Consider the following 25,929-nt stretch of genomic DNA (forward strand, 5'->3'; position numbering starts at 1 on the left):
TGATCTAATGAAAACACTCTTGTGTCTCCTCAGGCTCCCAGAAGGCTTCACGCAGCTCCTCAGCCTGTCCCAGCTCTACCTGAATGATGCCTTCCTTGAGTTTCTACCAGCCAGCTTCGGCAGGTCAGACAAAAACACACACACGTTTGCAGTCACATAAACAGAGTCCTAAAAAGAACAAGATAATCCAAGCTCAAGTTTCAGATCAGACAGCATCTATATTCGAGATCGCCCTGAGTATTTACTGCATTAAAATATAAAGCAGACACATTTGTTCCTTCAGTCGCTAAGGCTGTTTTGCAGGTATAACTCCGATCCATTGAGCTTGTTTGTTTACGCAAGATGTCAATCTATTGAAGTGACACCTGACCAATTTCCTCAGAAAGCACCTCTTGACATTTCCTGGAGCTCATGTCACCTGAAACCTCAGGAGTTGTGTGTTCCTTTGAACAATTCAATGCACTTCTCGTGAAAAGGTGGTGAATCAGTACTATTGGCATTTAAACCATGGGCGCACACCCTAGACCTCAAATAAACATGCAACATGTGTCGTGCCGACATACATCCTGTTTCATGCCAGGTCACCTGATGATATTTAGCCACTTTGCATATTTCAAACGTACACTAAAAAAAGGACAATGTAGTAATTGATGTTAAAGGGCACCTATGATGAAAATCATCTTTTGTAAGCTGTTTTGGACAGAAGTGTGTGTAGGTATGTTCTGTCCACAGTCAAATTGGGGTGATATAAACACAGTAAGTCTCTTTTTTTTTAAATTTCCTGCCATTAAAATAGGATCGTTCCTATTTTGAGGCTGACCGCAGTGTGACTTGGGAGTGCGGTTTCCCGGCCCACAGAATTGATTGACAGCCGCAAATTAACATGTCTCTGTAGTAACGCGTATAATCATATCAACAAGACAGAAAGTGCTCAAAGCAACCGGGATAAAAAGATCTGTTCAGCGCTCTGTGATCATCATCAAATGTGATCAAGAATGAGTTTCACAAGTTTAAAACATTTTAAAGCAGTGAAAGTTTGTAACGAATTACAGTGATTTTACTACCTTTATCATCACAAAAATATGTCAGAACAATTATAAAAGAAGCAGCTTCAAACCCAGTTTGTGTACATTAAATCAGTATTATTTTGTACATTAACATAACAGATATCCATAGAGTAGTGGATATTAACATGTATCCGGTCAAATTTTAACTAGTTCATAAGTTTAACTTGCGTGCTGTGTCTGTGCGCGTAAACTTTCTAACAACATTGTGTGCGACTCATCATTGTAACTCCACAACAAACACATCAAATAATAATTGGGAAAGTTCTTATTGTAGTATTTTTCACAAACATTATTTAAGCTCTGCTTCCTTCATGTCTTCCACTGTGCTGTTTATCTGATGCAGCCGAGGTGGAGATTGAGGCACACTCTAACAGGCACGTGGGTACGGTGGGTGGGGAAAACTAGCATTAAAGGCACAGGCAACAAAAACAGCTACAATGTGTTCAGAGCAGTAAATCCTGTATTCTGAAAGCTATAATAAATAATCTGATTGGTGTTTTTAGCTGAAACAGACACACTTTGGAGACATAAAAGACAATAAAATAGGAGTGAAAATAGGTGCCCTTTGTTATTGAAGCATGAAAATGATGCTAGTGTTTAGGCATTTTGCTATAATATTAATTCTTAAAGTTAATGTTTACATTTTGTAATTTCAGTTTTGTACATTTTAAATCAAAACATTTAACTCATAGAACATTTAAAAAATTAAGTATCTTTGTATGAAAGCCCATTTCCTGCTCAGGATAAAAAAATAATAATAATAAAGGTAATTGCTAATTTTTTTTTTTTTCGGAAACCAATGACTTCACTATGCAGAGAGACAGGTCAGATTTGTGAGTAAAACACTTAGAATTGGGGCTGCACAAAATGTCATTTTAGCATCGATATCGCAATTTGCGCATTCGCAATTGTCACATCGCAGGGTCTGCATTGTTGAGTTGGGATTATATAGTTTACAATTATATACAGTTGAAGTCAGAAATATTAGCCCCCCTGAATTATTAGCCCCCTGTTTATTTATTTTTGTCCCAATTTCTGTTTAACGGAGAGAAGATTTTTTTCAACACATTTCTAAACATAATAGTTTTAAAAACTTATTTCTAATAACTGATTTATTTTATCTTTGCCATGATGTCAGTAAATAACATTTGGCTAGATGTTTTTTAGGACACTTCTATACAGCTTAAAGTGACATTTAAAGGCTTAACTAGGTTAATTAGATTAACTAGGCAGGTCAGAGTAATTAGGCAAGTTATTGTAAACCGTAAAGATGGTTTGTTCTGTAGACTATTAAAAAATATATATAGCTTAAAGGGGCTAATAATTTTGACCTTAAAATGGTTTTTAAAAAATTGAAAACTGATTTTTTTTTCCGCTGAAATAAAACAAATAAGATTTTTTTTTCTCTAGAAGAAAAACTATTATCAGACATGCTGTAAACATTTCCTGCTCTCTTAAACACAATTTGGGAAACATTTAAAAAAACAAAAAAATTCAAAGGTGGGCTAATAATTCTGATTTCAACTGTATATTATATTGGGATTTTATAGAGTCAGTAAAATACATGAGAGTTGTTGAGTTACTGCAGAGTGTAACCAAAATGAAGGAAAAGTTTATCATTTGCACATTTTAAGCCCTAAGAGAGTCAGACACTAGCAATTTTACCATTTGTTACTTTAATAAAAAAATATTTTATTGATTTATTTAAATAGTAAAATCTTTGCAGTGTTACTTTATAGTAGATTTTTTAGTTTCTGTACCTGCATACGATTTTACTACCCTGAAAATTACTAAGCACTGTTTATTTCACTTTTATCTTTGCTCTGTTACGTTTTGCTATACTTGTAGTTTGTTTAATGCATTCTGAGCATGTTTTTTCCCCTAAACAGTCATCCCAATCAATAGAAAATTGTGAAATTGTTTCCAGATATAGGTATTTAAGACATGTGGTGAAGTTGTATTTATATTGCAGTATATGTTAGATTTTGTTAGATTAGATTAGATTAGATTAGATATGTTAGATTTTTCCGATATCGTGCAGCCCTACTCAGAATTGCAAAAAAAAAAACTAAGAATTTGAAAATGACATCTCACTATTTAGACTGTTTTGTGTGTATTTATTTTCTTTTTTCTCTGTTCCTCTCCTCAGATTAACCAAACTGCAGATTCTAGAACTGCGAGAGAACCAGTTAAAGATGTTGCCAAAGTAAGTGCCGCTCTGGGATTCTGGTGATTAACTAAAATATTAAAATTGCGATCCATGCTGCTGCACCTCTTTGCATAATCTCATAATAAATATAGACAGACTTCTCCTTTCTCTGTCTCTGTGGCATCATATTGTTGAGCCTTACGTAAGAGGCTCTGAAGTGACATGCTGTGGCAGGTTTTATAATCATTTCTGGCTCCACAGCCAATATTGCATCACGCAATACGAGGGCTCGATTGTTTGGGGTTTTTGTGTGTGGAAGAGCAAAAGAACGACACAATCTCTGTGCTGCCCCCAACACAATCAAAACACACGTGTGTTTAGGGGACTACTGTAAGTCCGCCAGCATCAAAACAACTCATTATAGCGCTAAATGAATTTCAACAAAAAGCACTTGAGCAGAATGTCTTCGTTTCAGAGCACATGAACTAACCACTAGGCCACAGCACTGCAAATTAGCTGTTAAATAGTGAAAGCACTCTGTTGAGACTAACTTTGTGTGGCAGGAGATAAATTAAATGGTTTACTTATCACATAACAATTGGGAGAAAGAATGTTTACCGCTCATGTTTACTAAGGCTACTTTTACAATGGTGTATTTTTGTTTCCATTTTTTTTAAAAAGTAAACCCAAAATTTGCTTATAGTCAACTTGTGGTAATATACTCCTAACCATAAGTATTGTTGGCCATTCAGAAGCCTTAAAAAAGGGTTATTAATGGTTTCAGTTTGCCTGTCAACATAGCGCTGCATACTGACACCTCTGTTTTGAAATTACGTCTGATAAATTTCCATATATATGTACACAGGTTCACAGTTTTTATTTTTATTTTGAACAGTTATTTTAGTGAGCACAGAAGTATTTTGGTTATGTCGGCCATTGCACAGACTTCCATTTTGTAAACAGAAGAGATCCCGGTGCACTATCTGACCTCACATAAAAGAAAATGATGGCATTAATAAGCCAAAAAATAAATAAAAACAACTACCCAGAGTTTTAGAAAATATTCTCTTTGACAGGAGTTCATTTTCTTTCACTTCGTAATCTTTCATTTTTGCTGACCCGATATTGCATCTGCATAAAAATGAACAGCCAAACCTTTAGAAAAGGCTGTGGGTTTGAAAAATACTTGTGTTTTTGTGGTCAGAGCTTCAGAATGAAAGCTCTTTTTCATGGAAACATTATCTCCATCCACACCACACAGCATGCAGGTTACATGACTAAACTGTTGACAAATCAGGAAATGGTCACATCTGTTTTCAGACGTGTGTGTTATAACCAGGGCTTGACATTAAATCTTTGAATTACCGGCCACTGTGGCTAGTAAATTTTAAGCATTACTAGCCACTCACTGTTTTAACTAGCCACAATTTTGTTGTTGGGAAAATATATTTTATATGCATCAATCTGAATTTGACATGCTAAAATTACTTGATTTAGATTTTGTTTTATGTCCACATTACTCCACGCGCATTTTACTTTTTGTGTGTTGTGTATGAGCTTGCTTAATGTGTATGTGCAAATGGGTTGTGCTTTCATAATGTTAAATTGCACCAAAATAAATAAATAAATATTTCTTGGCCCCTTAAATTTTAAATAATGTGTCAAAAGAATTAAATATAGCCGAATACATAAACTTTTATTCAACAAAACATTTTTTTAAATAAAAAAACAATTGATATTTAAAAAATAATTATTGTCATGTACATAAAACTATACACAGTAGTCTGTCCTGGATCTTCTCTGATCACCAGTTAACTGAACATATATGGGAAGTTAATCTCCTCTTAAAGCAATGTTATTAAAATCTTTTAGAAAAATTAATCATTAAACCATATTAACAAAAATAACCATAAGCAAAAGGAAGCAGGTGAAAAACAAACCGTATGTGATAATGAAAGAATGTTCACACGCACATGGTTAACGTTAGGCCAGTTAATAATCTGTTCAAAGAATGATTAAAGTAAAAGCAGCAATCACTGCATACAAAAGGATTTTGGGTACACAAGCATTGTTTTTGTCCAGTCTTAAAAGTCTCTGCTTTAGAGAAAACTTCAATTTAAAAATTATTTTCGGTTTGGAGGCCGCCTAATGCAGGTAGATTTCAGCTGTGGTATGTTATATAGGCACTCCCGCTAGCCACTTTCGCTGGTTGAAAATAATTTTCTAAAACCAAACCTATGCTTTTTTAAAACTGTGCAATTGTGTTAACACCTCCCAAGAAAATATTGTGCTTACATTCAACTTTAGTTATTTTAATATTTTTATAGATTATAGATCTAATTTTATTGATCTAATATTTTTATAGTGATTAATTTTTAGCTTGTTTTTAAAATTAAATGTAAAACAAAATTGTGGAAATGTTCTGGTTTATTGTTCGTTGTTTATAGAGCAGTGGTTCTCAAACGTTTTTCCTCAAGTACCACCTCAGAAAAAAATTGTCTCTCCAAGTACCACCAAAATAAGCAGTATTGTAATACAGTAGCGCAGTAGGCCCAGTAAAGCAGCTACAACTCTGCACAGTTAAAAAAACATGGCAGATTACATCAGAACTATAGGCTATATGTCATATATGACATATACATCATTTTTGATAAATTTTCAAATGTATGTAGCATGTACATGACATATTTTATTCCTCCGCGTGCCACTAGAAGGAAGCCTGCATACCACTAGTGGTACACGTACCACAGTTTGAGAATCAGTTATAGAGCAATGGTTTATCAAGGAACTTTTGAAGCTTCCAGCTTTCTGTTGTCCAATGTGATTGGTTAAACCAATTGTGATTATCTGCCCAGAAAGTATGGTCACATTTACTGCTGCTTTTGTGGTAGTAAAAATGCCTCCTTGATTTGAAAATGATTAGTCAGTGGTTCTTTATATCAATGCTGTTGATTGTAGAAATTCTCCCTATATATTATTTAATAATAACTACTAATCACATGAATTCCGTTTAATCTATGTTGCCTTCAAAAATAACTATAATTAGTATGGTTACATCTTAAGACTTGTGTAAAAGGAGATACTAAACTGAACCCTATCTAGAGACCGTACTATTTCAAGGTCTCTGAAGGTACTTTTTTTACAGTAGGCATTCATCTAGCAACTTTTACAGTATCCTAGCAGCAACTTAGCATGATGACAATCATTTATAACACTTTCAGAGTCTTTATTCCAACACCCTAGCAGTCATGTACAAGCACAACAATAGAAAACTTCACTTTAGGGACACAGTAGGAAATCATACAAATCTGCATCCAACCACTGCATAGCAAAACTTGTAATCCAAGCTATATGACTACAACTTTTGCGAGTCACATTTTCTTTAGAATTTTCACCAAAATTCCTCCTAAAAATCACTATATATCTGAGACATTTACACTGATAACTTAAAGCAGAAATCTTTGAATGCAGTATTGCCGTTAATGTACTTGACAACTGAATAAAAATACCAACTTTTTAAAACGATTTGAAAGTGCAGATTTTTGAAGGTTCTTTTTGTAAACTTTAAAGAGGTGATTTTGTGAAAATGGTGAAAAAAATACATTTTATTCATAGTGCACTTTTCTCAGACTCAAAGCGCTAACAGGAGCATCAGAACACAATAAAACATGCAATACATAAAATACAAATTAAAAGAAAGGCTCATAACTTATAAGCAGTACTAAAAAGGTGAGATTTAAGAAGTTTCCTAAAACAGTCCAGGAAGCTGGTGTTCCTGATGTTTTTGGGAAGAGCGTTCCACTATTTAGGTGCACGGTAGGAGAACGCCCTAGCTCCCAAGTTTACAACAAGGCTGAAAGAAGAAGAGCCCAGAAGTGGAACGTAGCACATTTGTAGTACATGTACAATCTATAGACATAGTAGACAACAAAAACAATGCACTACAGGATTATACTGTATATGCTCGGACACATACAGTCGAAGGCAAAATTATTAGCCCTTTTGTGAAATGTATGATTTTTTTTTCCAACACATTTTTAAACATGATAGATTTTAAATCTAAGTTTTTTATATAACTTAATAATAGTGATCAGTTTTAGTTTGTCTCTGCCATAATGACATCACAGCACATATTACTTTACTAGTTATTTTGCGTTGTCTAATATTCATTCATTGTATATTAAACTTTTCAAAAATGGCATTCATGGCAAAACATTGATGTTTTTAGTTCATTGTTGTTTCTTTACCATTCCCTTTTATTTATTTTTTATTTTTGTTTTGTCTGTCGACTGGTCAAGCAAATCATATGCTAGCATCATCAATTTTCAGATTTGTAAATCAAGATGATATATTATTGGCTACTTCAGTTGTAGAGATTCTTAAAGCACAGATGCTCCTACTGTTTTGTATCTGCATTTTTTTTTTAAATACAACCAAACTAAAAACATGGCTAAGGCTAATTCTCTTAAAAAAAGCCACCTTTTTAGGTTTTCTTTCGGATTCAATAATAAAAAATAAATTATTGTTTTCAAAGGTTTAAAAAGTTTAATGTCCATGGGTCTTTTCAGATCAGGAAGTACACAAGGAAGACATAAGAAGTCTGTAATCAAATACAGAGGAATTATGTCTATTTCATGCATGTCTCACACATTTGACCTTACACTTTGCCCTGTTATCTTTATTGCTGTTGTTTTATATTCCTTCACATGCTGTTTTAGCAGTCCTCTCAGATTCCCATTGTGCGGTTCGTTCTCATGATGATGTGTGTGTCTGTAATTCTAATGAGCCATGGATTGCTCAGCGCACTGGGGGTCATCGAGTTTTTTTGGTTTTTTGGCTAACTGACTGGTTGCAAACCCTGGAATGAATGAATCCCCCTAACAATCCCTGAGGCCAACAACCAGAGCGTCTCTCGAAACACAACTACAGATCGCCCAGTTTACAGGCATTTGCTGCAATACTTCCTGTGCCATATATCCTTTACACTTTGATTTTCTCTTCACGTTTTTCCACAGATCCGATCTGCCCGCGGGCTGTTGATCTTTGTTTAGGTCCACGTCAGCAGCGGTTTACACCCTGCCCTAAAGCACACCTGCCTGCTGATGTTAGTTCAGGGTTGGACAGGGATATGAAGATTGCAGAAACAACTCGGTACAGGAGAAAGTGCATTGGAAAAAGCGAAAGCTCGATTTGTGAAAACGCCCTGAAACAAAATACGAAACAATTTGACATAAATAAATCAATCAAGGTCATCGTAAAGTCACTGATAGACAGTAAAGACTGTTAAGTTATCAAGTAAACTGGAGTGTTAAGTGCATTGATATCTTGATTTCTTTCCAGAGAGTTCACTTGGTGCCTTGTCATGTTTCCTGAAGTACAGTGATATAATTATCTTATCTCACAACATGTTGCAGAAAATGTTTTGGCTAATGTAATTTTCCAATGTTCAGATATCCTGTTTTTTTTTCAAAATCTTTGTAATATTTGTATGTTTCTGAAAAGACAGACATTTATATGCAATTCTTATAGAGTGAAGTTAAAGATTTTCTCAATTCCACCCCCTATTTCCCCACTTAACTTCATATTCTGTTATTATAAAGCAAAAAAATAAATAAACACAGAATAAGAATCTGATTGAACTTGAAATTGTAGCAGAAATAAATGAACTGGATGTACAGGCTGTCCACGTCTTAAATTTCAAAAACATAACTTTAGGCCTTTAAACTTTAGGCCTTTAAATTCAGTTTAATTTAGGTATTAAATCATTTTAAACTTTTACCTTTATGTAAAGCTACCCAATCGATCCAACACGCATCCAATCTCCAACAATACATCTCAACAAAACTTTCAGCAAAACTTTATTTCTAACTAATATTATTTTAATGCTACACAGTGGTGCAGTAGGTTGTGCTGTCGCCTCACAGCAAGGTGAGGTCACTGGTCACAAGAAGGTCACTGGTTCGAGCCTCGGCTGGGTCAGTTGGCGTTTCTGTGTGGAGTTTGCATGTTCTCCCCGCGTTCACGTGAGTTTCATCCGGGTGCTCCGGTTTTACCCACAGTCCAAAGACATGCGGTATAGGTGAATTGGGTTGGCTAAATTGTCCGTAGTGTATGAGGGTGAATGAGTGTGTATGGATGTTTCCCAGAAATGAGTTGCAGCTGGAAGAGCAACATTAATATTCTTTACATAAAATTGCTAAAAAGCAAAAAAGCTTATTTTTAAAAAAAAAAATTGCATGTGGTCTGCTTGACTTGATGGGGCAAGCACATTTTTTTTTTTCTGCTCTGCCATTAAAAAATCCTTAACATTTAATTCTATTTAAGTCTGAAATTTTCTAGCTTTTTTTCTGCAGGTTGCAATGTCCTGAATTTTCATTGCCAACCTTAAGCCAATTGTATTTATTTGTTTTGATTCAATTTGGAATTTCCCCAACCAATGCAGAGCCCAGGGAACCAAAGTGAGTGCTCCGACTTGGCCCCCCTGGTCCTAAAATTTCATACTTAATGGTCTTTAAAAAGTCTTTAAAGTCTTAAATTTGACTTGGTGAAACCTGCAGAAACCCTGCCTTCATATCAAAGTAATAACGATCAACATTGGTAATCTGTATTGAATCACAAATCCAAAAAAAATGGAAATTATGAAAACATAATTTTTATATGGCCATATTATTGTAAAAATCTTAAATAAAAATAGCATTTAATAATAATGGTTTTTATTCAGTTGTTTAAGCATTCCCTGAAGAGTATTTTATTTAAATAAATCAATAAAATGTAATCGTTTGTAATGTAATATACTGTATTTTGTGGATTTTTTTTAACTGATTTTATGATTTTAAAATTTAAATATTGTAGTTTAAACACGTTCAATATAACATGTTTACCATAACACATTTTTTTTATTGCTAAGATTTAATTAAACCATAAAAAAAACAATTAAATGGAAGAAAAAAGTTAAATAAAACAATTAATGGCAATCAATGGTATCTAAAATGTGAAATGTAGCATGCATATTCTTAATCATTATAATAATTATGATAAAGTGTCCTTGGACATTTTTTACCACTCGACAATGTGTTGAAAAATATTGAGCAAAATATATCTGAAACTTAAGAACCATTTCATAATGTGTAACATAAAAAAAGACTTAGAAATGGTTTTAAAGTTACAGTAGAGAAAATGTGTGCTTGCGTGCATTCGTGTATGCGTGCGTGCGTGCGTGCGTGCGTGCGTGTGTGTGTGTTGCTGTAATACAGTTTATATTGGCCCTGACTTTTATTTGAAACTGGGGGAATGAAGTCTATCAGTGTCCTAAAACTGGCTGTGAAAAGTGTATTAGCTGTAACTACCTGTTCAGTAAATGTCTTTGTCTACCGTTTATTTCCCAGGGAAGCCATTGTGCGCGGACTTTAAAATTACAGCTATAGATTCGACAATCCAGCCTGACATTTGTCTTTATGCCCTGAATCTGCAGCTCACCCACTGCTGCAATACCAAAATACTCGCTCATATGTTTATATGCAAAGCTTAAATGTGCTTAATCCCTAGTTAATAATGTTAGTAATACTGTGTGTGTGTGTGTGTGTGTGTGTGTGCGTGTGTGTGTTTAGGAGCATGCATAAGCTCACGCAGCTGGAGCGTCTGGATCTGGGCAGTAATGAGTTCACTGAAGTGGTGAGTAGCACCTGCTTGTCTTTCAGGTGTCGCATGCATTACTGCAGTCTGCATTCACCTTCCTGCTCTCGGTGCCGCCAGGTGTCAGATGTATTGACGGTGATTGCAGATGCACTCATTGAGTCTCGCTTTGTTAGACCGCACCTAATATGCATTTGCTTCTCTAATGGTATTCATTGGAAGAGTGAGAAATTGAATTTTTCACATCTTTTCTCCTCTCCAGCCTGAAGTATTGGAGCAGCTCACAGGAATCAGAGAGCTGTGGATGGATGGGAATAAGCTGACGTTTGTACCAGGGGTAAGTGAAATGATGGCTAATTCTTTTTTCCTTAAAAAAAAATAAAATAAAAAAAGCATGACAGATTGTACATTTACATTTTGCAAAAACATAATAATGACAATAATGAAATGAATACAGCACCAAACAAATACATTTTTAAGGCTAAACTGCCTAATGTTCATTATCTGCTTGTTAAGTTGTGACATTTGGAATACTGTTTTGGGGTCCATGCTGCTACAATTTAAATTGAGAAAATATTCATTTATAACCACTTTTTAGTCATATCACACATTAAAGTAAATTGTATATAAAATCATGGCGTTCAGAACAGTCTCTAGACTTGCTGCATCACAAACACCATTATTTTAATAATTTATAAAAAAAAAACTTTCTGGCCAACAGATGTTAGGCATGGATTTACAGTTGAAATTAGAACTATAAGCCCCCCTTTGAATTTTTTCTCCTATTTAAATGTTTCCCAAATGATGTTTAACAGAGCAAGATAATCTTCACAGTATGTCTGATAATATTTTTTTTCTGGAGAAACTCTTGTTGTTTTATTTCAGCTAGAATACAGGCAGTTATACTTTTTAAAAAAAACATTTTAAGGACAAAATTATTAGCCCCTTTATTATAACATTTTTTTTCTGTAGTCTACAGAACAAACCATCGTTAAACAATAACTTGCCTAATTACCCTAACCTGTCCAGTTAACCTAATTAACCTAGTTAAGCCTTTAAATGTCACTTTAAGCTTTATTGAAGTGTCTGAAAAAATATTTAGTCAAATTATTTACTGTCATCATGGCAAAGATAAAATAAATCAGTTATTAGAAATGAGTTATTAAAATTATTATGTTTAGAAATGTGTTGAAAGAATCTTCCCTCCATTAAACAGAAATTGGGGGAAAAAAATAAACAGAGCTAATAATTCAGGAGGGCTAATAATTCTGACTTAAAGTGCATATGTTGTGATTGTGAATTTTGAAAGTATTATGCTGTGTTCACACCAGACGCGACACGTGTGGATAAATCTCACTATTCGCGTGTAAATAGAGGCATAAACATTTTGAGTTTACTTGCTTTGTTCATTTGTGCGTCAAATCCGCTTCACAATCGACACGGAATCCCATCATAGGCAGGTCTTCTGTCTGCCTGGTGACTTTAGCTTTATTGCTATATGGCTAACATGGATTTTATTGAGAAAGTAACTGTTTATGTGCTGTATGTAGGCTAAAAAACGGCATCAATTCCTTTATAGCCGTGTCTGAATCCACTGGATCCTTTCAGAGGTGCACCCAGCTCTGTGAGTTTATAAACTCCTCCAGAAACTTAACCTGGATGGTGGAAGCTTTCAGCAGTGCTTTAAACTGAACTAAACTGAGCTTAGTTTGATCAACTGTTGTCCGGTGTCGACAGGAGGATTTTCCCCCAGGACACCGACAACAGGGGCCACTGTACATCATAATCACGCCCCTACAAGAAAAAGCTCCTGATTGGTTAATGTGGCACGATTGTCTGCTGAAGTTTGGATTTTTTCGAGAGAAAAAAATCGAGCGATTCACCTGGTATTGTGCCGTAGAAGGTCTTTTCGCGCCTTTGCATTGACAACATGTAAATCACTCCTGCTTGACCCTTCTTCTGCGTCTGGTGTGAACGCAGCATTACAGCGCTTTGTAAAAGTTTATTATTATCATTTGTTGAGTCTCCCCGTACAGTTTGATAAAGCGATTGCACCCGGAAGCCGCTTCGCGTGACTAGACTTAACAAGAGGATGCCATTAAATTTAAATTAAATCACTTTTATTGTCACATCATCAGCAGCACATGTACTATGTTAAGTGAAAAGCTTAGGTGCTGGCTCCAGACAATGCAAAATACAACAACTGTGTGAAATACAACATACTCCAAAAAACAAAACAATATACAATTAGCAATGTTTTACAGTAATATGTAAAAGACAATAAATACATGAAAGACCATAAATGCGCACAGATAGACAAGTGCACAATCAAAAAGGTATACACATAGTTTGGTTAATGGTGGAAAGTTATTGAAGGGAATATTGGTTTAAGTAAGAATTGGATTGGTTAAAGTGCAGTCCACTATGTGCAGTATTGTTTTTTTATATTACATAAAGATGCAAAACTATGCTAATTGCTGTTCAAATTGCTAAACTAACCATTAAATTGAAGTAATCGTAAATGTAACATTAGATATTACTGTTATTTGCCAAAATTTACAGTAAACCATTATTACTTGTTTTGTAATAATATTTAATGGATTGCTACAGGTTATGTAAAAATAGCGTTTACTGAATTAAATTATGAATTTTTTTTTTCAATTGTTCACCCTTTTGGGTTGGTAGACCACATGGGAAAGCTAGGTTGCTGCCGGAAGTGGTGTTAGTGAGGCCAGCAGGGGGTGCTCAACCTGTGGTCCTTGGTGGGTTCAATCGCCCCAGTATAGTGAAGGGGACTCTATCCTGCTCAGTGAGCACAGTCTTTTGGATGAGACGTTAAACCGAGGTCGTTCCAAATTCTAGAATGTCCTTCAAAAAAAGTAGCGGTTTAACCATGGTATTCTGGCCAAATTTGCCCACTGGCCTCTGTCCATCATGGCCTCCTAACCATCCCCATATCATAATTGGCTTCATCACTCTGTCTCCTCTCCACCAATCAGCCAGTGTGTGGTGTGCAGTCTGGTGCATTATGGCTGCCGTCGCGTCATCCAATTGGACGCTGCACACTGGTGGTAGATGAGGAGATTCCCCCTATGTATAAATCGCTTTGAGTGTCTAGAAAAGCGCTATATCAGTGTAAGGAACTATTTTTATTATTATTATTATTAATTTGTTATTTTAGTTATCAAGCTACATTATTCATGAAACATTGTGTGTTATTTTGTAATCTGTATATTGTTTTTTTATTTTGAATACAATTATCTGGCATGTTGTTGCGTTCAAGTTAATAAATCTCTTCATGAAAATATATACATCTGTGCAAGCCATCAGACGAGATGTCCCACTTTGGTATCTGTGTTGCTTTTAATTTACAGAAGTGATTTTATATTCATAAAGAGCATGTTAAATGCAATTAAAGTGTCCCCTTTAATATTTTAAATATATTTATTTGAAAATGAACACAAAGACTGATTCTGACTTATTCTCATTAAAATAAATGAATGAATAATCGATCATAATAAGTTTTAGTTGACTTAATATATAAACCATTGTTAAACCAAGTTTATTTTTAGGAGGTTCTTATGTAAACCTTGCTAAAAGAATTATATAACCGAAATAATGAAGTCATTTTTTTGGCTGAGCTAAAAATCTAACCAAACAGGACACATTTTAATGTGTGAATAATATGAATATGAATAATTTCTATGTAATTTGTTGAATTCGATTTTAAAATGAGACTCTAAACAAAACAGATATACCTAGTTTTTTATTTTCAAGTATCCTTGCATAATTTGTCACATTTGAGTCTGAAAGCTTTTATATAAGGAAAGTTTTCTGCTGATGTTGCATGAATGAAACTCACAGGGGGGGTTTCTACCTAGCAACTGCTGTGTGTCGCAGGTGCATTGAATAGAGACAAGACAAGCAGGCATCCAGTGAAAAAAAATCACTTCCTTAGCATTCCTTCAGGATCCTCAAGCTTCTCTTCAGACTGCCAGCTTCTTTTAAATGGGTCGTAATTAAGGCATTAGCTTGCCGCTGAGAGCAAACTGACGGTAATTGTGGAGCTCTTAGAATTCAGATCAGGAGTTTTCAGTACAGAGTCTGGTAAAAACTGACCTCCAAACAACCCAGATATCCTGACCTCTTTCCCTCTCTGACCCGAGAGACAAGCTTAATGACGACATTCGCAGAGCCGATCGGCCATATGCTTCTCTTTATGCAGAATTCAGTTTCGCTCTGGTTATTAGTGCTTTTGATTAAGCTTCTTACGCTGCACCCGCGAGAGAGCGCTGATTAATCAACTGCAGCAGCGACACAAAGTTGCACGCAGGCGCTGATTGCAGGCTATGCAGACCACTTCTGATTGGTCGCCGTCCAAGTGCATCTGAAGTTCAAGATTCTAGTGTGCGAATCATTCTCTCTCGCAGTAAACATCAGATGAAGAGAGACTGTTTGTGGTTTTCATGTCATCGCTCTCGAATGGCTCTCTAATTTTGGCACAGTGTGTTTAATGTGGGGTGTTGTGGAGATTTGGGTGTCGGGATGGAAGAATCAATTGTTTAATTTCATATAGCGTGTCATAATTGACAACAGTTGATGGCACATTTGTGAAGCTTCACAGCTAAAGGGCTAAAATGCTTAATGTCTGGATTGGATGTCAGTTGGGATTTTTACAATACTGTTGCCAAATTGATACTTAAGATTGTACCCGTGACAAAACAGTGCCTGAACACTGATACTTAGTGACATTAGCTGTATTCCATCCAAAGATGCAAATTTAATGAATGCGCAAAACTGTAATGCTGTGTTCACACCAGACACGGCTCGCGCGGACAAATCGTGCTATTCGCGGGTAAATAGACGTGTGAACATTTTAAGTTTACTTGCTTCATTCGCATGTCAAATTCGCTTAATTCACACATCAAATCCTCTTCATTCACGCATCAAATTCACTTCAATAGACGCGGATTTGTGTCATGAGCAGGGCTTCTTTCTGCCCGGTGACCTTAGCAAATGGCTAACATGGAATTTATAGAGAGAATATGTGTTTATGTGCTTTTTATGAAGGCTGAAAAACGGCGTTGATTCATTTGGAGCTGTGTCTGAGCCCACTAGATCCTTTCAGGGGTGCACCCAGCTCTGTGAGTTCATCAACTCCTCCAGAAACCTAACCTGGATGATGGAAGCTCTCAGCAATGCTTCTGACTGAGCCAAGCCCAGCTTGATGAACTGTTGTCATTGTCAGCAGGAGGATTTTCCCCTGGGGCACCAACAACAGGAGCTACATCATAATCACGCACCTACAATAGCAAGCTTCTGATTGGTTAAAGCGCCACGAATGTCCGCTGAAGTTTAAATTTTCCAACTCGAACGATTCACACGTTAAGTGCGTCAGTCAGGCAAAACGCTCAACTCATTCGATCGAATCGCCTTATTCGTGCCGCCTCCTATGTGCGTATCACATCGCAGAAAGTCCGTTCACGTCTTTGCATAGACTTAAAATTTAAATCACTCGCGCTTGATGCTTCTTACGCGTCTGGTGTGAACGCAGCATGAAACATTTGAGAATAAAGCAACCTTTTAACCCAATGAGCCAAATAGAACAAAATTGCCAAATCCTGATAAAATGTTTCCAAATATCAAAAAGGAAAAACAGCGTTTGGTATGACAGAAGAAGCTGCTCGAGTCTTTTTTCTTATTTAGTAAAAAAACTTTACAATGCCGACATGCAATAAATGCGGGGTGGCTTTTGGAGACATGAGTCGCAGTATAGGGCAATAACGTTTACTAATGCGTAACTTTAACGGCATTACTTTTGACATTAACTAATACTGTAACGCATTACTTTACAAATATATTAACTTGTTATCTTTACAATATGATGCGTTTGTGCGTTACATGGCAAGTTTATTAATTCTTGCCTCAGTCTAGCCTACATCTTCCTGCTTAAAGCGGCTATGCATTGTGGGATTGGTGTATGAGGTGCCAGACCGGACAAAAGTCAAGCGAAAGCATAGACCGAATGCATGAGAGAGACTGGATGCTCGTGAGAAAGACTGAATGAGTGCGAGGTAGACCAAGTCAAGCGAAAGAGAGAATATTAACATTACAATTATTAATTACTATTACTAATACTACTGTCTGTTGTTTCAAATAAATAAGCACACACTTATCACACCTTATGATATTTAATTTTTTTGTTGTCCTGCTGGTCTGACTTAAATAAATTAGTGTTTATAAATACTTTAAGTCTCTCTTGTGTTTTAGTTGTGGGAATGTAAATTCATTAAAACTGTGAGGTTGATCAACAGTGTTTTCTACATGCAACACTGAAGTGACGTTATAAGGGCATTAATGGCAGCATTAAAAATGTTGTTTGAAAAAGTAACTGAAATTACTTTTAACACTAATACATTACTTTTCGGTGTAAGTAATCAATAAAGTATTGAGCTACTTTTTAAATGATATAACTATTAACTGTAGCTAGTTACTTTTTTTTACAACACTGATGAGACGCAGAACACAGATATGCATAATTTTTTCTTATTGAATAAAAAGTTTATCCCACTCAGTTATACGCATACATTTTCTTAATGCGCTTTTACAAAATTCATTCAAGCAATTTTTTCAATCCGAAATGGATTTACGCATACAGTAAATACAAATGCAGTAATGCGTAACATGTTACAGCTTATTTGCTTTTAGAAGTCATGGTATTTCTTTGATAGTGCAAATTCCAATGTAGTGTAATGCGTACACCCTTTGGCCTTTTGGAGATTTTTTTTACGCCCGATTCACACGGGGCTTCAGCAGATCCACAATGCAGTTGTGCAAAGTGTTGATGCTGACACCCCTTGTAAATGGGGTATTACAGATCACACAACCGTGCTTCACTGTCAAGATGTTCATGGCAATAGTAGCTTTGCTCAATTGCGTTTGCAATTCTGTTTGGATTAATTACCCAGCCCTAGTTCAAAAACTCACAATAGTCCACATACTCTTCTCCTACTCACGGATCTACATCATTGTGGGAAATTTTTTGAAGTGCTCCACATTAAGTGTTCATACTTAAATCTGTTGTACGAAAACAAATGGATTACAATTGAAATCGTATTTGCCCACTACATCCTTTCAATCGCTTACTTGTAAATGATGTAAAATGGTTTTGTTCTTTCAAGGCTTATTTCATAGATAATGGTAATTTAAAGTGCTTCATATAAGAAAATAATAACAACAACAAAGATTAAAATGTGATCAAACAGGTTATAAAGTAATGAAAAGGAAATCAAGACATAATAGTATTTGGTCACAAGAAATAAAAGTGAAAAAAAAAAAGCATTTTGTCACAAGAAATATGAAATTTTAATACCAAGTAGAAACAGTAAAACCTCTTGGCTGAGCAATTGCAAACGCATCTTAATACCAGTTGAAAGCAAGACCATTAAGACTTTAAAAAAGTACTCTAGTAATTACTGATTATCCCTTTACTGTTAATGTTTTATGATCAATTTGGTCAAGCTTTATATTGGAAGGCATTTTTCTTAAGTTATGGTTTAGATTGCCGTTTTAGTTTCAGGTAATTATATTAACCTTGTGTTAGACTCGTGTTCCTGGAAACGAGATACAAAAGGCAGCAGTGTGTTTGGAAACAGGAGGACAGGCCTGCGCTCTGCCCTCCAGCTTGAGTAATGGATTGAGCCAGTTCACGCTTGGGCTCAGTCATCCATCTTGACCTCTTTCTCAACTGTATTCCTCCAACTCTTCAAATCATCTTCCTTGCTGCTTCTAGCATTTTTTTTTCCTTCACAGGAACCATCTAGTTTCTAAAATCCAATGTCAGGCACTGGCCTCAAGGGTGTCCAGTAACTCCATCTTCACCTGCAGTATCTGATTGAAATGGAGATTTTACACTAAGCAAACTTTTCTCAGAAGCTGTTGAAAAGTGTTGAGCAATGTGTGTGTGTTTTTATGTGCAGATGATTGGGGCGCTGAAGCAGCTTTCCTATCTGGACGTGTCCAAAAACAATGTGGAGATGGTGGAGGAGCAGATATCAGGCTGTGAAAACCTGCAGGATCTGCTGCTGTCCAACAATGCACTGACGCAGCTTCCGGGATCTATAGGTAAAAAAAAATGCATTAAAACTGCCTAAAAAAATTTTTTTTAACTCTCATAAATTCAGTACACAACTTCCTGAGACCAACTGGGTAGTCAAAACTATACTTTTTTCAACTAAAACGCTAAATATCTTTTAATTTAAAGGTGCAATAGGTGATCTGCCTAAATGCTATCCGTTAGCATAATTTATTTGGAAAATAAACACAATCCCTTCCCTGCCATCTAAAGCCACACCTCCTGAAATGACGAACGGGCACATTAAAGACAACAGTAGACAACTGACTAGATCATGTCATTTCCCAGTTAAGGCTGATTTATACTTCTGCGTCAAACGCCGGCGTATGCTACGGCGCTGACGCATAGCCCTTCGCCGTGGCCGTTGCCGTCACTGACGTGCACCTCTCAAAAAATGTAACTACACGTCGCAACGATGCGTAGCGTAAGCTCTGTGATTGGTCGGCTTGGTAGCGCTGACGAGTCTGGGCGGAACCGAGAGCCGTGCGAATGGCGCGAGCGATTGTTTACAAGTGTGGAGTACCGTAAAGGAGCTCCGGATGGAAAGTTTTGTTTTGTGTTTACCTCATAGTTAAAGTTGTTGCACGTCCGCCGGTTCCTGCCTCAAAATGAGCGAGTTTGAGCCACTTGTACATCTCGGAAGTGTTCAGGAAAAGCAAAACAACAGCGAAGAAACTCGACACAGAGGAACATTTACACCCCACTGCCCACTTGTGTTTCCGAAGTGTTAATGGAGACCGACAGAGACAGCGCGCAGAAGTATAAATGCACAGCGACGCGCGTTGCATGCGCTGTGGGTTACGCCGGTCACTTGACGCAGAAGTATAAATCAGGCATTAGAAAACTTTATAGTACTTTATAATGCTACAATTCTGAACAAAAAACTGTATTACGTCTGGCTTGTTTTCACTTGTGTAGCAAGCAGAACTTGTCATAATGTGCAATATTTCATGCATGAAAAGATTGCTTGTTTCACTCTCTCATGCGTGTCCTAAAGCAACTACTGTATTCTTAGTGCTTGGTCAGCGAAGTGCAGGAATCAAACTTATTACTAAGCCATACTTACATGCTATTTCAGACCAAATATTCAGAGTAGCATGCTAAACAATATACGGAGCGAGTCGCAGGTTGTCATTGTTCAAAAACGAACAAATGTGACTAAACCTTTTAAAGGGCACCTATGGTGAAAACTTTTCAAGCTGTTTGGACAGACATATGTGTAGGTATAACATATAGGCCGTCAAATTGGGGTGATATAAACACACCCAGTTCTTTTTTTTTTTCAATTTAACAACATAAAAACGGTGGACCAATTGGATCGCTTTTTAGACCGACCGCAACTTGACGTAGGAGTGCGGTCCCCCCGCCCACCGAATTGATTGACTGCACGTATTAACATCTCCCGGTAGTCACATGTACGATCATATCAACAAGACAGGACATGCGCAAAGCAACCAGGAATAAAAGGTCTGTTCAGTTCGTTAGGATCATCAATCATCATCAAATGTGATTAAGAAGAGTGAGTTTTACAAGTTTAAAATGTTTTGAAACAGTGCATGTGTGTAATGAATTACAGCAATTTACATCAGCTTTACTTCATCAGCACAGCCATGTGTCAGAACAATTATAAAAGAAGATGCTTCAATCCCGGTTTGTGGACGTTGAATCAGGTATATACATTTGCACGTTTATACGTTCGAACGTTAGCATAACAGATATCCATACAGCAGCGGAGATGACCCTGTATCCTGTCACATTTGCATGCAAAATGAGTGTAAAGCTAAACGCGCGTTCTGTCTGTCTGTGTGTATGTGCGTGTCTCCACTGCATATGTGTGTGTCTGTGTGTGTGTGCGCGCGTGAACTTTGTAACAACATTGTGTGTGACTCATCGTTGCAACTTAACACAACAAATACATCAAATACTCATTGGTAAAGTTCTTACTGTAGTATTTCTCACAAACGCTATGTGAGATCTGCTTCCTTTATGTCTGTCTGATGCAGCTGAGGGAGGAGATTAAGGCACGCAGAAACAGTGGGAGGGGAGGACAAGCCTTAAAGGTGCAGTACAGCAAAACCGCCACTAAGTGCAAAGATGTATAAAACAGAATCTTATAAAAGTTATAACAATAATCTGATGGGTGTTTTGAGCTGAAACTTTATAGGCACATTCTGGAGACACAAAAGTATAATATTAAATCTGAAAAAACGGGTAACCTTGATGCTTTTTAAAATGTTTAATTTTAATAAAACTTTATCTCAATAAAGCAGGTTAGGCAGAATAGCATTATTTACTGATGTTTTATTGTTAAACTAAATAAAAATCTACATTAGAGATGCTGTAGAAGGACCTAATGAAAATAATCATATCAATCTTTCGCCGGAAGATTTCAGTGGCTTATCAACACTTCTGTGCATATAGCCCAGTCGTAAAACAACACAGTCTACCTTAGCTTTGCGTGATTAAAATAGTTTTAAAACTTAGATTCAGAATTTGAAAAAGTTTTGATTCAGCATTTGTTTTTTTCCCCGCTGTGACTCTCACATGTGCAGGAGGACACGCCCACGCATGCACGTGCGAATGGGTGCGCAGATGTACTAATCTACATTTGTTAACAGACAGTTTGGGCTTTGGGAATTATCGGCCCAACAAATTTTTATTGGATGAACTTTTTTTTGTCTTATGCCTTACTCAGAATATAAAAATAGATATAAATACATTTGGATGATTTGCTTTAATCTGTACTATTGGAATGTTAATAGACTTTCAACCAGCACAACAAAAAAACGTTTCTGAAGACAATCACCTACCGCACCTTTAATGAGGAATTTGAAAAATGTAAAGGTTTGGAATGCTACGATGTTTTTATTGTTTTAAAAATATTTGGAAATTAAAAAAAAAAAATCTAAATAGAAATTTAATTTAAACACCATTATGTGAAAAGTAAAAATGCTCTGAAAATGATATGTATTGACACCTTTGGAATGAGTGTGTCTATGTGATTTTCAATGAATTTCAATGAACCTGTCACTTCGCAAATATTGAAATCTACATTTTTGTTGTGTTTATTTTGTCTAAATGTTTTCCTTTAAATTATGTTAGTTGTCTATCAACAATATTCTATCCTAAAAGTGTACAAATGTTTTTGATTTTTTAAAAAATCCTGCATCATGTTTTTTTTGTTGAATCTCTTTAGAATTACTTGTTAAATAAACAAAAAAGTAAAAATCAATATTCTATTTTTTCAAATTAAATGAATCTTGAATTCTACTGAGCTTTTACAATGTAAATTGTGTCAAAGCAGCTTAACATAGAAGTTCTAGTAAATTGAAACGGTGTCAGTCCAGTTATCAGAGCTAAATTCAGTTTAGCTTAGTGTGGTTTAAATTTATCTGCTGAAAGTTCAAACACTGAAGAGCAAATCAATTGATGCGCAGCTCTACAAGTCCCAAATCAAGCAAGCAAGCAAGTGATGACAGTGGTGAGGAACAAACTTCACCTATTGACGAAAGTGAAGGGAAAAAAACTAGAGAGAATCCAAACTCAGTTGGGCAGGACCACGTCTCTTCTGAATTGCAGAGGAGGCTGGAGAAAACGACCAAACAGTTTAAGACTTACCAGACTTTAGTCGTAATAACCAGAATTTAGCCATATAACAAAACAAGTGCAAGTCCTGCGAACGTGACGCATGTCCTCTAACAGCCTCAACCCTAATCTGCTTCGTAACAAATGAACAGGTTAGATGTGTAAGTGAACAGGAGGATTATGGGTAGAGCAGTAATACAATCTCATTACCTAATGAATGACCCAGTCAGGCAGCCGTTAATGAGCAGGCATGGGGAAATGGCCAAGTCAGGCCGCCCCTGTGGCTCACTGTGAAATAATACCTCCAGCTCGGCCCTGCACAGAGAGATTTTCCAAGCCACAGAGATGCTTGATGCGAATGAAAAAGCCATGTTTCAGTCACTCTGCTAAACTGCTGTTCCATGACTGTGTTTGTTTTTGATGCGTTCTTCAATTTACCAAGACCTGAGCATTGTTGTACAATGGTGATTCTTGAGACTTCATGTTTTTGGTGAAGTTTTGACATCCTTTATTGTTTACAGCAGTTAAAACATTATTATATTGTCTAATTTACAATTCATATTTATGTGCTGGATCTTTGTTTTTATTTTTTGCAAAAAACATTTGATTTATGCCATTAAAATGGCAAATGGCCACGTTTTCAGACTTGTTTTTAGACTACTGATGTTTGGTGGAATAACTCAGATTCTTTATTTATTTATGTATTTGATTATTTATTTGTTTGTTTATTTATATGTGTTTGTATCTATTTTATTTATTTTAATTTATTTTGTATTTATTTATTTTATTTTTTGTAATTTGAATTTTATTTTTAAACTTGTTTTTAGACTTACAATTTTTTATATTTGTTTATTTATATTTGCTTTTTTATTTAATAAACTTATATTGTGCTTATTTTATTTATTAATTTTATGTATTTGTTTAGTTTTATTATTTATTTATTTTATCTGACCTTTTTAATTAATGTTTTTATTTTAGAAACTTGAATGAAAATGTGAGACCATTACAAAATAAAAAATATGTAAATTGGGACCTTGGACCACAAAACCATTCATAAGGGTTAATATTTTAAATAAGAGATTTGGATCCATACATCATCTAAAAGCTGAATAAATACACTTTCCATTAAAATATTTGGCCAAGATGCAGCTATTTGAAAATCTAGCGGTTCAACAAATCCAATTATTTGGAAAATTGGCTTTAAAGTTAAAAAAGTCCTAATTATGTTTTAAGCAATGCATATTACAAAACAAATTATTTTGATATATTTACAGTCAAAAGATTACAAAATAACTCAATGCAACATAATTGCTTAATATTTGAATAATCTTTTAAACAAAAAAAAATAATTTTGACTCATGCAATGTATTTTTTGGCATGATTCAAAAATGTACCTAAGCAACATAAGACAAGATATATTAATAATAAATAAAAAGAACATCTTTTAATGCATTATGTAATATTAAAATTAAATAGATTAAAATAAAGTCTATTTAATTAGCATTATTCTTTGGCTTTCTAAGGTTGATAGTCATCATTTTCAGACAGATAAGCCACTAGACCCTTCACCAACTGAAAAATATTTCAGGCACTGTTTGTACCTTATTTGTGGAGACTGCTGAATCTGCAAGTCAGCTTGGCCTCTGAATCAATTTGCTTTAATAAATTATTTCTTCAAGATGGGGCAAGATTGATGGTCTCATTGTCCAGAATGAAGTGGATATGGAATGGCCAGTTTCTGTCTGCATGTATGAATTGGCATTTACAACACAAACTCTGACTGTTTGTCTGTCTCCACAGGCTCCCTGAAAAAACTAAGCACTCTGAAGGTGGATGATAACCAGCTCATGTACCTGCCTGACACCATAGGCGGGTAAGTTTTACACAGCAAGCTAATGAGCTGCACTTAAACCATGACCCAGTTCTCTTTAACACATGACTGCAGTCACAGTGCATTTGCATAACCGTTTCATGTTTTCTGTGCTGATTATGAGGAGAAATCTGCATGAAAGGATCTAAATGCTCTGAAATATGCTGCAAATACTACAAGATAGCTAAGCGTATTGACAAACTACCACTTATTACAACATATGCATTGTAATCCAGGTCACGATTCAATACATGTTAATGAACTGCAGAGGAATACCACTCATACACCTCTGCATCATGACATCTCCCTGTCTACATTTTGTCATCAAAAGCAGTAATAGCCTTTAAAATTGTGAATTATTATAGCAATTGAAAATAATATTTTACTGATAATATTTTATTAAAGTAATTTACCCCTCTGGTTTAATTTTGAGCGTCATTACTCCAAGATTTATTTCAGAAGTATCATTCTTCTGAAGTATAATAAAATGATTCTGTAATGCTCAGAAAATAGATAAAAGTAAAAAAAAAAAAAAAAGATCAAATCTTTAAAGTCATAAAATGTCTTAAACTACATTTTAGGTTATCTGTAAGTCTTAAATTTCTAATCCACATATAAAGCTGCTTAATCAAGTCAACACCAATACATTCCCCAACAATCCATCTCAATGAAACTCAATCCATCTCAATTTTAATTATTAACACTATTTGCCAATATGGTTTTAATTATATACCTTACAATAGCATGTTCTTAAAGTTCTTTGTGCATTAATAGCCCATGTAATGACACTGACCTTGGACAGACTGTTGTGCAGACATTAACTTTATTATAGTTTACAAAACTTGTTAATTTTTTTAGTTTTTGAATGTTCAAATAAGTGTACGTATACAACTAGAGTTTACTTTTTTGACACAATATTTCAAATCTGTTGCTAAGAAGTAACAAAATATAAATTTTGTTTTTAAAGGTACAAGCAAAAATCATTTTAACCTTAGTATTTACTCTTGTATACAGTCGAATTCAGAGTTATTAGCCCTCCTGAATTATTAGCCCCCCTGTATAATTTCCCCCCCCCGATTTCTGTTTAATGGGAAGATTTTTTTTCAACACATTTCTAAACATAATAGTTTCAATAACTAATTTCTAATAATTGATTTATTTTATTTTTACCATGATGACAGCACATAATATGTTACTCGATATTTTAAAAGACATTGGTATTCAGCTTAAAGTTAATTGTAAGGCAAGTTAGGGTAAAAAGGCAAATTATTGTATAACGATAGTTTGTTCTGTTGATAATCAAAAACAAATGCTGCTTGAGGGGGCTAATAATATTGACCTAAAAATTAGAAGAAAAAATAATTATTAGAAAATTAGAAAAAAATGGAATCTTCTTTTATTCTAGCCAAAATGAAACAAATAAGACTTTCTCTACAAGAAAAAAAAAACATTATTGGAAATACTGTGGAAAATTACTTGCTCTGTTAAACAT

General features: G+C 35.3%; 1 protein-coding gene across 7 annotated transcripts in view; it reads left to right on the plus strand.

Moving 5' to 3' along the window:
- erbin (erbb2 interacting protein) overlaps positions 1-25,929 on the plus strand; it is a 148,153-nt gene that overhangs the window by 68,937 nt on the left and 53,287 nt on the right. For all 7 annotated transcript variants that reach the window (XR_015500495.1, XR_015500494.1, NM_001193543.2 and 4 more), the window contains 6 exon segments: positions 34-123; positions 3,217-3,273; positions 10,824-10,887; positions 11,111-11,185; positions 18,828-18,972; positions 24,368-24,440. Coding sequence is in view for 5 of the 7 variants with exons in the window: in NM_001193543.2 (NP_001180472.1) it covers positions 34-123; positions 3,217-3,273; positions 10,824-10,887; positions 11,111-11,185; positions 18,828-18,972; positions 24,368-24,440 (504 nt within the window). In the remaining 2 variants the exon portion in view is untranslated.

The sequence above is a fragment of the Danio rerio genome, chromosome 10 (assembly GCF_052040795.2).
Source record: "Danio rerio strain M-AB ecotype USA chromosome 10, GRCz13ab, whole genome shotgun sequence".
Taxonomy (NCBI): domain Eukaryota; kingdom Metazoa; phylum Chordata; class Actinopteri; order Cypriniformes; family Danionidae; genus Danio; species Danio rerio.